At 47.6% G+C, this 16,200-nt stretch overlaps 1 protein-coding gene across 1 annotated transcript; it reads left to right on the top strand.

Moving 5' to 3' along the window:
• Positions 1-278: 278 nt before the first annotated feature.
• On the top strand, positions 279-12,967 carry N7479_001116 (AMP-dependent synthetase/ligase; the record flags this gene model as incomplete). Its single annotated transcript, XM_057248813.1, has 2 exons — positions 279-6,185; positions 6,248-12,967. 2 exons carry the CDS (start codon positions 279-281, stop codon positions 12,965-12,967), a joined length of 12,627 nt encoding a protein of 4,208 aa, XP_057113245.1.
• Positions 12,968-16,200: the final 3,233 nt, after the last annotated feature.

Genomic DNA, 16,200 nt, shown 5'->3' with positions numbered 1-16,200 from the left:
TTATGAAAACTTCTTTTGGATCAGGGCGCATAATGTATATCCCGGCCGTAGCTCTCTAGGTACCATGTATGTCACTAATATTCTCGTATAAACTTCATTTCAAAACGTCTCTTGTCTATTCTCATAGAACATGGCAATGCCGACGAGATTGGTCATGCGTTGAATAAAACCCCGAACGATACAATACACCTACTATTGAGTGGCACAGGTTTGTTAACATGGACCCCAAAGACACAGGTATATTTTCTAATCAAATGAAGAGCACAGGAATTGAAATCATGGTATCAAAGCATCCTGTATTGAGTATGAGACCACCAATATATGTTCCTGCCTCGGGAGCCATCACTCCACCCGAAGATTCGATAGGGTCGAGAGACCCATCGGAGGAAACATTCGATAAAGGGCCCCCTAGTATTTCGAGTGACAAGGAGAATTCAATCGATGAAATTTGGCAACAAGTGGCGGATCAATGCCACTGCTCCCTGGATGAGATTGAAGATGTATATGCATGCACCGCCCTCCAGGAAGCAATGATAGCCCTCACTTTCAAAGACCCAAGAGCATATACCATCGAACACGAATACCGTCTGCCACGAGAGGTTGACCATCATAAGCTGCAAGGGGCCTGGATTCAGACGGCCCAAGCCAACCCGATATTGAGGACTCGTATGATTCCAACCAGTCAGCACGGTTGTGTACAGGCAGTGGTGCGAGGATCAATTCCATGGCAGGTCCAGGAGACCGACGACGGCATAAATGGTGAGATTACCAGCCCTTCTTGGCGAGCAGGCGCTCCACTGGCGTATTTCATCTTCAATGTCACCGAAAATAAGCTGAAAATGATAATCCATCATTCTATCTGCGACCACTGGTCTATTGCATTGTTGTTGCGCCAAGCTGCCGCCGCCTACAGAGGCGAAGAACTGTCTTTCCATCCCTTTCGGCCTCTAGTGGACCATGTACAGGGGACCCAAGATAGATCCAATGCTTTCTGGAAATCCAAGTTTGGTGATGCACATGAGGCCTCCATGGGGACATTTCCTCAACTACCCACAGTGGGTCATGCTGCCAGACCAACTGAGCGGCTAGAAAGGTCCTTTAGCATTGAATCTGGCAAAGGTTCCTCAAGCACTGTTGGCACCAAAATTCGATTAGCATGGGCGATCCTACAATCAGTCTATACTGGCTCTGATGACATATTATTTGGAGCAGTAAACGCGGGTCGTGCAGTGTCCGTTGCAGGTGTGCAGGACTTAAGCGGACCTGCACTTGCTAGCGTGCCCGTGCGTATCAAGCTGTGCGGGCAGAATACCGTCGCAGATACCTTGGTTGCAATACAGGATGAATGGGCAACATCCATGGAGTTCGAGCATGTGGGATTGCAAAATCTGCTTCGCCTTGGTCCTGGTCCAGCAGCAGCGTGTCATTTTCAAACCCTGCTCTCGGTCGAGCCCAGAGATGGCCATCAACTTCCCGACTTATTCTCCCAGAGTCGATCAACCCAATTGACGTACGACATGTATCCTTTGATCCTACGATATCGCCCCTCGACTACGATGATGTCAATTGAGGCTTCTTTTGACCCGGCAGCAACAGAACCATGCCAAATGGAGCGAATTCTCTCCCAACTCATTCATATCTACGAGCAGGTCGACACTAAGCCGGGCCTTGCACTTTCCGATATTAGTGTCGTGAGCCCCGAAAATTTGAGCATTCTCCGCCGCCAGAATATTTTGACAAAGCACTCTGAGATAATGCCATGTGTTCATTCATTAATTGAAAGACGCACGCGAAAACAACCTGACGCCATGGCTATCAGTAGCTGGGATGGCAACTATTCATATCTAGCCCTCGATGAATTGTCGTCCGCATTGGCCGACCATCTTTCTCGACATCTTGTTGGCTCTCAATCATTTGTACCTCTTCTCTTGGGAAAGACTAAGTGGATGGCGGTCGCCATGCTTGCTGTGATGAAGGCTGGTTCTGCTTTTGTGCTGCTAGACCCATCACACCCACAGTCCCGATTGCAGAATATGTGTGAAGCTGTTAAAGCTCCCCTAGTATTGACTTGCGGTTTGCATATTGAGCTAGCGGCCCAGCTTGGAGTTCAAGTATTGCTAAACCTGGATGATTTTGACTCGGAGCAACCGCATTGCAGTAGCTCATCTCGGAAATCTTCTGTTGGCTCACAGGATCCCGTCTATCTGACATTTACCTCTGGATCCACGGGAACCCCCAAAGGTGTAATTGTTCATCACGAAGGCTTTGCTTCAAGTGCTATGGCTCATGGCAAGCCATACCACTTCACACCAGAGTCGCGTGTGCTACAATTTGCATCTCCAGCATTTGATTCTTGCATTATCGAACATATCAGTACTCTAATTCATGGAGGCTGTGTTTGCATCCCATCAATGGATGGCTGTCGCAGTCATCTGGTGGAATCTATGAACCGCTTTGCAGTGACCGTTGCATGCCTGACACCCAGTGTCACCCGGATCATTAACCCAGATAGTGTTAAGTCCTTGAAGGTTTTGATGTTTGTCGGAGAGGCAGTTTTGGCTAGCGACGTTGTCCGCTGGGAGCCTTTTGTACACGTTGGAAATGCGTACGGCCCAGCGGAGTGCTCAGCAGTGTTCAGTGTACAACCAAATCTCAAGAGCAATGATCCAGCGAATATAGGATATAGCACGGGGGGATCTGGATGGGTTGTTCATCCGGAAGATCATCGGGTGCTCATGCCACTTGGATGCACTGGAGAACTATTGATAGAAGGACCAATTGTTGGCAAGGGTTATCTATCCTTGCCCGAGCAGACAGCTCGGGTTTTCGTTGAACCACCTCCCTGGCGCCTGCAATTTGGCTCCGTTCCATCCAGAAAATTATACACAAGCGGAGATTTGGTGCAAGCTACCGGGGATGGTAGTTTCCGATACTTTGGACGGAAAGACACTCAGGTCAAGCTACACGGACAACGTTTAGAACTGGCAGACATTGAGTACCATCTTCACAAAGCATTTCCGAAATCCCACCAGACCCTTGCAGACGTCCTCCGGTCATCTTCCCAGAATGGCACCAATGATCGTCGACCAGACGCTCTACTCATAGCATTTATATGTCTCCCTGCATCTCCTCCAAAAGACGGCGTCAATCATCAAGCCGAGTTTCTTCCTCCAAACGATGAGTTTCGTGAAGCCTGCACTGCGGCAGAGGCTAGCATGTCGGATGTTCTACCATCTTTCATGATTCCACGGTTTTATCTACCCCTCTCCCATATACCTCTGACGCCTTCTGGGAAGACCAATCGACGTTACATCCAGGAGCAGGCCAATAAGCTATCCTTGGAGCAGATGCAGGCTTATCGAGCTGTGAAAACGCAGCCGGAGGCGCCATTATCTTCTCGCGAGGAAAAGCTTCAACAGATCTGGGCAAAGACACTAAATCGAACTGTTGAAGAAATCGGCACTACAGAAAGCTTCTTTCGTCTAGGAGGTGATTCTGTCAGCGCGATGCAAGTCGCCGCAGGTTGCCGTACCGTCGGACTGAAAGTAGCGGTTGCTGATATATTTCGTTTTCCAACCATCAGGCAACTGGCAGAAAGGATCCAAGATTCCGGGTCCCTCTCTTTCACCTCGGCCGGGGAGGACGAGCAGACGGAGGTGTGGTTTGAACTTTCCCCAATCCAAAGGCTCTTCTTTGAGCGAGTGCCCAATGGTCACAACAAGTTTACTCTCGAGTTCATTCTCCGGCTCGGTAAGCCTCTTCCACCTCCTGAGATAAAACGAGCGATTGAGAAGATTGTCGCCACTCACTCAATGCTCCGCGCCCGTTTTGAACGACGATCGGATGGTCAATGGGGACAGATTATTAGTCCTGATGTGTCTAGAAGCCTTCGGTTTAGAGAGCATCGGGTGTCATCTATGAATGACCGTAAAGCCTTACAGACGATTCTATCAACCAGCCAGAACACGCTGGATATCGTCCAAGGAGTGATGATTGTTGTTGACGTTATTATCACAAACGCGGGGGAGCAGTTTTTGGGTCTGATGGCCCATCATCTTGTGATTGACCTAGTGTCATGGCGCATCATTCTGCAAGACCTTGAAGATATCCTCAGCACCGGCCGTACAATACAGCCTCTCTCCATATCATTCCAACAATGGTGCCGGTTGCAAAGAAACTATACCAGAGAGTCTCTTGATCCTAGCAAAACGCTGAAGACGGAAATTCCACGTCCCTCAATGAACTACTGGGGCTCAGAGGCTATCCTAGGTGCGAATACTTGGGCGGATGCAATACGACGAAACATCACGGTATCGAAGGAAACAACCGACGCAATAATTGGTGCTGCGAATGGCGCGTTTCACACCCAGCCAGTGGAAATTATTCAGGCAGCAGTACTCTATGCCTTTGTTCAGGCATTCGACAATCGATCTGCACCTACCATGTTCAGCGAAGGGCATGGGAGAGAGCCATGGGATGCTGATATTGATATATCTCGCACGGTTGGATGGTTCACCACTATTTCACCTTTGTTTTTGGATGTTAAGAAAGAAGACAGCGTCAGGAGGATCTTGCAGTTGACAAAAGCCGGTCGCCGCAGCATATCCACCAACGGATGGGCATATTTTGCATCGCGATTCCTCCATCCCAAGGGACCGAACGAATTCCAGGGTCATTCCCCAATGGAGATTCTTTTCAACTATACCGGCCTTTTCCAACAATTTGAGCGACCAGGCGCCCTTCTCCAGATGACGTCGGTCCAAGATGAATCCCTTCTCCCCATGGCAGCTGATTTGCCGCGCATGGCTCTCATTGATGTGAATGCGACTGTCATGAACGGCTCTCTTAACTTGTCCTTTATCTATAACCGAAGATTAAGGCATCAGGACCGACTAGATCAATGGATCAGTAATTGCCTACAAACCCTTGAGGAACTTCCCATAGAGCTGCAACAGGAACAGCGACTCAGCGCTGTCGATTTTCCGTTGCTATCACTTGCAAGCGAGGAGCAGCTTCACAAGCTACTCCATCAGGTCTCTGGTCGATTCGATGTGTCTCCGTCTGGGATCCAGGATATGTTCCCTTGCTCGCCCATTCAACTTGGCATGTGGTTGAGCCAATTAAGAAACCCTCAAGTATACTGGTCGCATATCCGGTGGTCTCTATATCCAAAATCTGCGGACCCAATAAATATCAATGAGATCAGGCAAGCATGGCAGCAGGTTGTTGACCGTCAACCCATCCTGCGCACTGTCTTCACCGATGGCGTCACAGGGCATGGTCATCCAGTCCAAGTAGTTCTGAGAACGTCCGAGGCAAACATTAAGACAATTTCCGAATCCGAATTGCATGCAGAAGGTCAAGTTACTTCTCTTTCGGATGAGTTCCTGCTCAATCCAACATCCTCAAATGAGAAGGGTCGCCCGCCCCATCAGCTTACCGTCGCAATTGGGCCTGATGGTGGAGCATACTGCCAGCTGGCTATCCACCACATTCTTGTCGACGGTATCACAGAGCAAAGATTATTGTCAGAATTCTACCAAGCATGCAATGGGAAACTGGACGCAGGGTCTGCGGGCTGCTATAGCAGGTACCTAGGGTATCTGCAAACTCGGGAAAATGAGGCCTCGGAACTCTACTGGAAGCAATATTTGACTGGTGTTCATACATGTCTCTTTCCATCTATTGGATTGAAAGAGCATAGGCCAAACAAAAGCTCTCTACAATTGTTACCATTCTCCATGAACATTGGACGAGATCTCCGCTCATTCTGCCAGCATCATGGTATCACGATTTCCAGTTTGCTCCAAGTTGCTTGGGGTATTGTCCTCCGTGTATACACAGGAAGCGAGTCTGTATGCTTCGGGTATTTGAATGCTTGCCGTGATATCCCAGTGCAAGATTCGCACAATATCTCTGGACCTTTGATCAATCTTTTGATTTGTCGCCTACATTTATCTGACGAATCATCGGTTCTGTCAACGCTTGCCGGAAACCATGCGGCCTACGCCCAAAGCCTTGATCACCAACATTGCTCTTTAGCAGAGGTCATGCATTCTTTGAATCTCTCCGGTCAATCTTTGTTTAATACCGCGATGTCATTACAAAAGGACCCAGGAATCATATTCTCTGATCAGTCCGAAAAAATCAAGTTGCAACCAGAGGACGGGATTGACTCAACTGAGGTATGTGTGGAATAATGCCCCCAAGACGTTTTTTCAAATTTGGATAACTTACCAAAATACAGTATGACCTGACTATCAATATCACGGCGCGTGAGGAGACCATCGATGGTGATTTGACATACTGGCCGCACACTGTGGCTGAAGTTCAGGCTGAATTGGTTGCCGACACCTTTCGTCATATCGTTCTGCAGCTTATTGATCCCGCAATCGTCAATCTAAGCGACATAAATCTGTCAATGGGGAAGAACGAGAGTCGGATGCTTTGTTTCAATTACAACCTACCTCAAGCTGTGCGATCTTGTATTCACACTGACATACAACGAATGACGAAGGCGCAACCCACATCCCCTGCAGTCGATGCCTGGGATGGCCAGTTCACATATGAGACTCTCGACTTTCTCTCATCGCTATTAGCTAAAGAGCTGGCTTTGCTTGGTATAGGTCCCGAGGTCTTTGTACCAGTATGCCGTGAGAGATCCCGATGGACAGTAGTCGCCATAATCGCGATTATGAAGGCAGGTGGAGCATTCATCTTGCTTGATCCGTCGCATCCAGCAGAGAGACTACAAGATATGGTACAAGTGGACTTCCAGTGTCCAGTCATTATTACCTCAACAAGATACTTTGAGCTCGCAGCCAATTTAGCGCCAAACCCAATCATCGCCGAGGACCTGAGCCAAATATTGCATTCGGGAATTCAAAAAGACATTATCCCATTGGCAGCTAGTCCAAAGTCTTCCGCATATGCTGTTTTTACGTCCGGGTCGACAGGTAGGCCAAAGGCAAGCCTCATTGAGCACCAGTCTTTCCTGTCAGCATCAGCTGCACATACCCAGGTCCTTCGTCTTGATAAAAAGGCCAGGGTCATCCAATTTGCCTCCTATGCTTTTGATGCTAGTATTATTGAAATGATCGACACGCTTTTGGTCGGTGGTTGTATCTGTATTCCCTCCGATCAAGACCGAAACCAACGGCTGAGTCATGCAATCCATGATATGAAAGTGAACTGGGCGTTGCTGACCCCTTCTGTGGCACGCATCCTAAATCCGCAGCAAGTTCCGACGTTGGAAACACTTGTGCTCGGTGGGGAGGGCATGACTAGGGACGATGTTCGTCATTGGTCCCCGTATGTACGCTTAATGAATGCCTACGGTCCTTCAGAATGCTCTGTCATCGCCACAGCCCAGTCATCACCGCAATATCTCGCCCAAGATGAATCGAATATTGGAAACCCTGTTGGTTGTGTCGCATGGGTAGCACATCCAAACAGACCAGAGAGTCTCTTACCTATAGGCGCTATCGGAGAACTGCTCATCGAGGGTCCTATTGTTGGTCGCGGTTACGTTAATCGTCCCGAGGCCATGACAGCAGCATTTGTTCCATATCCGACTTGGTTATGCAAGCTCCGTAGCTCCCGAAGGGGCTTCTTGTACAGAACAGGGGATCTTGTGAGGCGTCTTGTGGATGGCTCTATACAATACATCGGACGAAAAGACCGTCAAGTAAAGTTACGTGGACAGCGTATTGAACTTCCTGAAGTTGAGCACCATGTTCAGCAGTGCTTCCCTATCAACGACCCCGAAGTCTTTGCAGATATGATCGCACCAAAAGATACCAATGATGCCTATTTAGTAGCCTCCATTGTTCAACCAGGAGACAGCGACAATATTCAAACCTTTGAAGCGGCCGTGGAGCAAATGCAATCACATCTTCGGGCAAATGTTCCAGCTCCTCTTATCCCGTCGGCATTCGTTCCTGTATATCAGGTACCACGATTAGTGAATGGAAAGATTGACCGGGAAAAAGTGCGGGATGCAGCATCTCAAGCGCTACGGGTGCAGATTGGTCAAGACGCGACCAGCCATCGCCTACGAAATTTCAGAGAAATGACAAGTCGGGAGCGCAAGTTGCAAAATTGTTGGGCTGAAGTGCTGGCTCGTCCTGTAGAGACAGTCGGACCTGATGACAACTTCTTCCGCTTGGGCGGAGACTCGATCGCAGCAATGAGGTTGGCTGCCACGGCTGGCGAGAAAGGCATTCAACTAGGTGTCTCAGATATTTTCCTACATCCTAAGCTTAGCGACCTTGCACTGAATTGCTCAATTCCAGAGCCGAAGGAACCTCCAAAGTCCAAACCAAAAGAAATGGGTGATTCCGTGCCCCCGTTCTCAATGCTCCCGGAAAATTGCATAGAAGAACTGAAAGCACATGCAATGGAACAATGTAACCTCCCGATAGAGAAAATCGCGGACATATACCCCTGCACCGCATTGCAGGCTGGTATGGTAGCTTTAACGGCGGAGCGTCCCGGATCATATATCGCACACCATCGTTTCCGACTAGGGCCGGATATTGATCTGTCTTTATTGAAAACTGCTTGGGAGATAGTAGCAAAACACAACGGAATTCTGCACACTCGATTCATTCAGTCGGAGTTTGGCTTCATGCAAGTCCTGTTAAAGGACAGTGAGCTCCACTGGATCTTGCCGGGTATGAAAGAGAAAAGGTTACAATGGAACAACCTTCTGGGCCAGCCACTGGTGCAGTTTGAAGTTGTCCCGGTGGTGAGCGAGGATTTCAATATAGCTGGGCGATCCGACCTAGTTATTACCATTCATCATGCTCTGTATGACTCTTGGTCACTGCCTCTGCTTGTGCACCGTGCCCGAGAAGCCTACCAAGGTCAGGTAATGGTGCCCTCCGAAATGACTCCATTCAAAGAATTCATCAAATATTCTATGTCCCAACAAAAGGATGCGCTTGAATACTGGCGCCGTGAATTCCACGGACTTACTGCCGAGCCATTTCCCACACTTCCTTCCACATCATATCGGCCTCGGGCTTCAGAACAAACGGTACGAACAATTGAAACTGGCCCAGTGGTGGATGGATGCGTCAGTCGAACCACCGCCATCCGTTTCGCGTGGGCGCTTGTTCAGTCTCATTACCAGAGCAATGATGATGTGGTATTTGGCATTGTGTCCCCTGGTCGAACAGCATTGGTCAATGGCATTGAGGGCATGGCTGGTCCAACAATTGCTACGCTTCCTTTGCGCGTGCAAATCGATGATAATGCGAGCGTCTCACAAGCCCTCAGAAATTTGCAAGAGCGGACAGTACAGCTGATTCCATTCGAACAAGTTGGACTACCTGAAATTTCTGCCATAGGGCCGGAGGCCAAGCAGGCCTGTTCGTTCCAAACCCTACTTGTGGAAGGGAGAGGAGAGGTTGAAAACTTGGGTACTGGCAATAATCATCCTATGGAACCCATAGGAACATCATCGGGGGATGCTGCATCAAATACATACGCCATCCAACTAGCCGTTATGCTCAAGCCAAATGAGGTAACCGTTGCAGTTTCCAACGATGACCTTGTCATTCCAACATGGCAAGTTGAACGCATGCTAGACCAATTCAGCCACAACTTGCAGCAGGTGCACCAGTATCCTGAAAAGCCAGTGCACGAAATTGCTACACTGAATGAAAAAGGTATCCAGCAGCTACAAGCCTGGAACGCTGGATTCCCGGCACGACGTTCGGAGTCGGTCACTGATGTAATTTCTCGGCATTGTGAGAGGCAACCATTGAGTCTAGCCGTCTCATCATCCGAGTTCAGCCTATCATATGAAGAACTAGACCTTCTTTCTTCCAACATCGCTTGCTTTTTGCGTCTGCAGGGAGTGTCATCAGAGGTCTTCGTTCCAATATACTTTGATCGGTCATGCTGGACTGTGGTAGCAATTTTATCCGTGCTTAAGGCAGGGGGCGCCTTTGTCCTTCTAGACACCTCGCATCCACAAGAACGGCTTCGGAGTATCTGCGAAGAAGTAAAGCCTCCTTTTATACTTACATCTCCCGAGCATCGTCATGAAGCAGAGGCGCTGTTCCACGAGGTTGTGATCATGCCTCGGAGCATCTCCGAGTGTGCACCGATGCCAAACCATAAGACCACTCGGTTGGGAACAGAGCGTGCTCTTTATGCTGTATTCACTTCTGGTTCAACCGGCAAACCCAAGGGTGTTGTGATTGAGGATGGTTCCTTTATGACAATGACAAAAGAAGTTTCTCGTCTTATGGGTATTGGCCCAGGTGACCGCGTCCTGAACTTCTCTTCCTATGCTTTTGACGTTAGTATTTTGGAAATACTCGGTCCACTGCTTGTGGGTGCTTGTGTCTGCGTTCTGACGCAGCCTGAGCGTAGAGGCCGGCTAACTGAGGCATTGCAAGTGCTACAACCGTCGCATGCCCACTTAACCCCCAGTGTATTACGCGCGATGATGCCAAGCGAGCTGGGGTCGCTCCGAACAATCATGCTTGGTGGAGAACCCCTCCGGTCAAGCGACATTAAGCAGTGGGTGCCGAATGCACAGATCGTGCCAGTTTACGGTCCAGCAGAATGCACGGTCGTGTTTACCGTGCAGTCTCCAATCGACTCTAACTCGCAGGGTGGGAATATCGGAAAGCCGATTGCAGGCGCCTGCTGGGTGGCCGATCCACGAAATCCTCAACGAATCGCTCCCATTGGTGCTGTGGGCGAGCTTCTTCTTCAGGGGCCTCTTGTAGGTCGCGGATATTTGAACCGTCCGGACCAAACAGCTGCAAACTTTATCTCATGCCCAACATGGATGCAACGTTTCGGCTTCACCGGTGGTCAAAAGGAAGGTCGGGTGTATCGAACAGGCGACCTTGTTCGTTATGAGAAGGATGGATCTCTCTCATTTATAGGAAGAAAAGACCTTCAGGTCAAGCTACGAGGCCAGCGTTTTGAGCTTGCAGAAGTTGAGGAGCGACTGCAGGAGGTCTGGCCTGAAGATCTAACGGACATCACGGCTGAGATTGTGACCCCGATGTCTTCGACGAGCTCCAAATGCTTGGTTGTCTTTGTCGCTTCAAAGGCGGCTGAGACGGCTTCACTAGTATCCAGCTCAGCGATCCCTTCCCTGGAAATTGTTTCCCCGACCAACTTCGCGGCCCAAATATCAAATGTGAAACGCCACCTCAGTGATATCCTTCCAGATTATATGGTACCGTCTGCTTTTGTGCCACTGCGGTGGATACCCCACACACCCAGTGGCAAAGTTGACCGAAAGCGGTTGAGAGAGTCGGCGTCAAACGCAACACGAGTGCAGCTGGAGTCTTTGTTCGCTGAAGCCCCTTCAGATAAGCGAGTGCCCGCCACGGGGATGGAGAGGGATTTGCAGCACATCTGGGCACAAGTACTCAATATTGCAGCCGACGAGATTGGCGCTGAGGACAGCTTCTTCCGATTGGGAGGTGACTCTATCTCGGCTCTTAAAGTCGCATCGAGGGCACGGGCAGCTGGGATTGCGCATTCAGTCGAGAGTTTGTTCCAGTGGAAAACACTAATACGTGTTGCCAAACATGCTACCGTCATTAACTCTACCGATATCATGGATGGAATACAGACTGCAAATTCTTCCTTGTGGTCTCACATACCCTACTCCCTGATTACGGATCACGAGCGTGAGGAATTGTTTGCTTCGCACTTCTTACGGGGACATTCGGTGGTTAAAGATAATGTGGAAGATATCATCCCGGCGCTTCCATTCCAAGTCTTCTACATGACGCATGCATCGCCAGTCTCGATGGCACAAATATTCCCTGTGGCCCTGGACATTAATAGACTGAAGACCGCGTGCAGGAACGTTGTTGCTCACCACAGCATCTTACGCACAGTCTTTATGGAGGCCAATGGCCGATTTCTCCAGGTGATCCTCCGGGAAGTTCAGCCTGTGCTGAATGTTGTTGAATGCGATGATCCACAGGCATATGTTGGTCGAGAGTCCAAAGAAAAGGTTCCACCCTTCACAGCCCAGGGTGCAATGCCAGTCAGCTTCACTCTCGTTACTAGTCCCATCAAGCAGTGCTCTGCATTGATCCTTCGCATATCCCATGCACAGTATGATGGGGCCTCTATACCGTTGCTCTGGAAGGCAATCACAAAAGCCTATCATAACGAGCCTCTACCACAGGCTGTGCAATTCAAGGATGTCGCCTACAAGCGGATGGGCGATCTGAACAAAGCAGAGGTTTCATTCTGGCGACGATACCTTCAAGGTGTTCCATCTGCTGCTCTTGATCCTCTTCGTCAAACTGGAAAGGCACGTATTTCGGACAATGACATAGTTGAAAAGCGCCAAACATCAATGCCCTCCCTCCCACCTGACATGACCATTTCAACACTGGTGAAAGCAGCTTTCTCGTGGATCCTGTTTGAGAAAACCTCACAACCTGATATTATCTTAGGTCAGGTTGTTCACGGACGTGGAAGTTCCTTTTTGGACGCAAATACAGCCATTGGGCCCTGCTTGAATCACTTGCCCGTTCGAATCAGGATTGAACCAGACTGGACGGTGGAGGATTTCTTGCATCATGTTCAGGTACAGCAACTGGAAATCACTGCCCATGACGAGGCATCCTTTGATTCTATCACAGAATCCTGCACAGGGTGGCAGCCTGGCTCAAAAATGGCCTGCCTTGTTCACCATCAGAGTGAAGAAGCCACGGAGCCCTTCGAAATGGATGGCGTTCGCTCATCGTCTGCCTGCGATTGGGCCAGCTCCAAGTTGGCGCACGGCCAGTTGGGTATCATCTCCGTTGAACACGGATCTCAGCTCGAGCTCATGATAACAGCCACTGAGGAGACGATGGATCAACGAAGCGTTGAGTTCCTGTTGGAGAAGCTGATTGCTACCATTCAGTTGTTCTCGAAGTTTACCCAGTGCCGGTTAGCAAGGATACCTAGCAGGATTCACATATGAAGACCTTGTCTTACCTCGAACAAGCGATGTGGTGTAACTACTGCAGACATAATTATGTTGACGGTCTTTTTGTGAGATAGTGGCGCGTCGAAAATGTTTCGTATGTTATTCGATACACAAATTGCCTGTCTTTTTTTGCAATGAGATCAGAATTTGACGGACTTAGAAGAGCTATATAATACTATTTTTGTATTAAGTTTTGCTCGGGGGATAAAGAGAGGTGCAAGCGGGTGTAGCTACGCAAGTGCATAGCGGCCAGGGGTCGGATACGGTTCTGTATAGTATTGGTGTCTGAATATGCCTGGTTTTCTACCGCCTTTTCACACCGCTATACCCGGTTCTTGCCAAGCAACCCTACCCCCTTTCGGGTGTAGGGTTACCACAGGTAAATGCAAACTCTTGCCAAATGCAAAATGTACCTTTTGTAAGGGATTCACATATAAACGGTACATATGGCCCAATATCTGCCAAAATTCGATCAAAATTGATCAAAATTGATAAAAATAAATTGAGCTCGACTGTTCTATTTTATCGATATACAAATCCATTTGGTACCCTTTTAATGTCTAAGATTGGCGGTATCATGGTGTTATAGCATGAAGGAGTTTTGAACACCCCCAGAAAATTGTTCGCGTTATATCTATACCAACCGTTCTCTAGAAATTATGTTTACAAAAGATATATGTCTTGAGATACCTGAGATTTGAATTCTAATATTATAATTATCCTTTCTCCTTCGAAAGTCGAGAAACTCTAATTAACTGGATGTACCGTTTATATGTGAGTCCCCTACAAAAGGTACATTTGGCATTTGGCAAGCGTTTGCATTTACCTGTGGTAACCCTACACCCGAAAGGGGGTAGGGTTGCTTGGCAAGAACCGGGTACAGTGTATTGTTAACGAAACTCCTACATTGAAGCTATTCCCAACTATACAAATCTCCGAAATCACCCATTTCAGGGCGTTGAAGTTCCCCCCAACCGAGCACAATTCCTTATCTGACAATAGTGAAGCTATTCATACTTATTGAAAGGCCTCAAATTTGGCATTCTATAGCGTTGAGGCCCTCTAATCGTCCAAATAACCAATTTCTCAACAATTTGAACCAATTATATATATCGCCAATCTCATCGACCTACCCCCGACCTTGTATTTATCGGTCTACGGAAAAAGGGATCCTAGCATTTGTAAAAATGCGAATAGCGTCGCACTTTTTGCCCATTTTTTGAAGCGTTTATCTTGACCTTAGAAGAATGGATCCATACATAAGATGGATGGATTCAAGTGTTGCTTACCAAGGAATAAGTTATAGCAATTCAGGCATTCGAAGAAAATTTCAGGCACCAATACTACGAGAAACCGCATCCGACCCCTGGCCGCCTATACACCTGTGTAGTGTAGGAGCCCAAGGGTACATGTCTGGTTTTAGACTAACAGAAAACCTGCGGACCTAGGTTGCCTCCCGGCCTACTACCTCCAGAGCTACCTAGGTAATGTGAGATATTCATCATATCCGATAATTATGGGTAGCATCCACGGCCTAAAGTCTTGTAGAGACTCAGACTCGGTATCGTCAGACCACAGGATCACCTTCTCTATTATTACGCTAATAGGTTCTATCTTCGCACACTGTGTCTGAAACGTACATGTTGCTTGCTGGTATTTGAATGATCTGGAATTCCAGAATTTTGAAAAAACATGGGCCAACTAAGTGGAAAAGTCTAGAGAATATAAATTTCGTTATTATACTTCATGGCTTTATGACATGGGTTACAGATTGACGATTTCCAAAATAACAACTTTAGCAGGTCGAGAATGAAGGTACCTTGATACTATCCGAACCCTTTTCTGACTTACTATCAAATTCGGTGAAGTAAACAGGGCTCGTATCCTACATCAGTCAAACAAATCAGAAGAAGCGAATGCGGCTTGCCTCTTGCCATGTACATATTTTGACAAGAAGCTCGGGCCAGCCCTACGGGCCTCACTCGACTAAAAAAAAAACATTAAAGGTTTCGCCAGTTTATTAGGATAAGACAATATTAAAATAAACAAGCGAGAAGGCTACCTATGCTCCGACGCTAGCGCTCTGCTCTAGGTATTATAACTATCTAGGTCGGGAAGATGTAAATGTTAGTAGAAATAGATAATTACTATAATATAACGCTCAAATTTAAAGCAAATCGGACTATATGGTAAGGGAGGAAAGCGATAAAAAAGGAAGCATGGGTAACAGCCAATCAGCGGTCGCAAAAATGGAAGAAAACGACTTGCAAATATATACTACGATAATAGTTGATATACTATGTAGTTGACTTGCCCAGATATAGGTGTTCCAAAATAAGATTGCAGTATTACAAGATATTTGATTGTGGGATGCAGTTTGATACATACGACCATAGGGTGTGGAAAACAGGGCTTCCCGTCCGCTCAGCCGTACTTAAGCCACACGCCGGTGAGTTAGTAGTTGGGTGGGTGACCACCAGCGAATCCTCACTGTTGTATGTTTTTAAAGTTTCATTTTTTCTTATTTTTACTATTATTATTTGTGTGCATTGCAAAACTTGCCTCCATTTTTTCAATAGAATCAATTATGACCATGTACTCCGTACTCTTTACCTACATATGTAATGGTAGTGTGGGTATGTATGTGAATCGTGTGTTCTGATTGGTTCGGGTGTACAACTCGGCTGACCGCTTATGTTTTTCTGCCACTTCCCTCACCAAAATTTCGAATTCCATTTGCTTTTTAAATCAATATACTAGGCTCTCCCTTTAACTCATTTACTTTTCTTCTTCAAGATGAATTGACAGCACCAATAAATCTAACTCCCCTTTTTTCGGTTTCATTTGATTACACTTTACTATATAAACTTTAGTTTTTCTAAAGTTCTCTCCCTTTTATACCGCTGTCAGTGGTCACGTGACCACTCTTTGCTCCTAGCTCTAGTCCCCACTCCTGTAGATACATAGTTTTCTTCCCTCTTTACGCAACAACAAGAGTATTTCCAGTACCTCTATTATTCATCGTAGATATTGCAACTCCTCTAACAACCGCTTTTTCTCTGCCAGACGTATGCCTCCTGTGTCGACCTATATAGCAGAGCGCTAACGGCGCTTTATAGGAGCGTGGGTAACGGAGGGCCTTATAGTAGTGTTTGTGTAATAAACTGGCCTACTCTCTAATATTCTTATAAGCTGTACTCAGCCGACCCAGAGGGTCGGCCCTTTCT

This window comes from Penicillium vulpinum (assembly GCF_028829585.1).
Source record: "Penicillium vulpinum strain IBT 29486 chromosome Unknown utg000001l_segment0_segment0, whole genome shotgun sequence".
NCBI classification, from domain to species: Eukaryota; Fungi; Ascomycota; class Eurotiomycetes; order Eurotiales; family Aspergillaceae; genus Penicillium; species Penicillium vulpinum.
The sequence above is the reverse complement of the archived record's forward strand: the minus strand, read 5'-3'. Positions and strand labels throughout refer to the sequence as shown.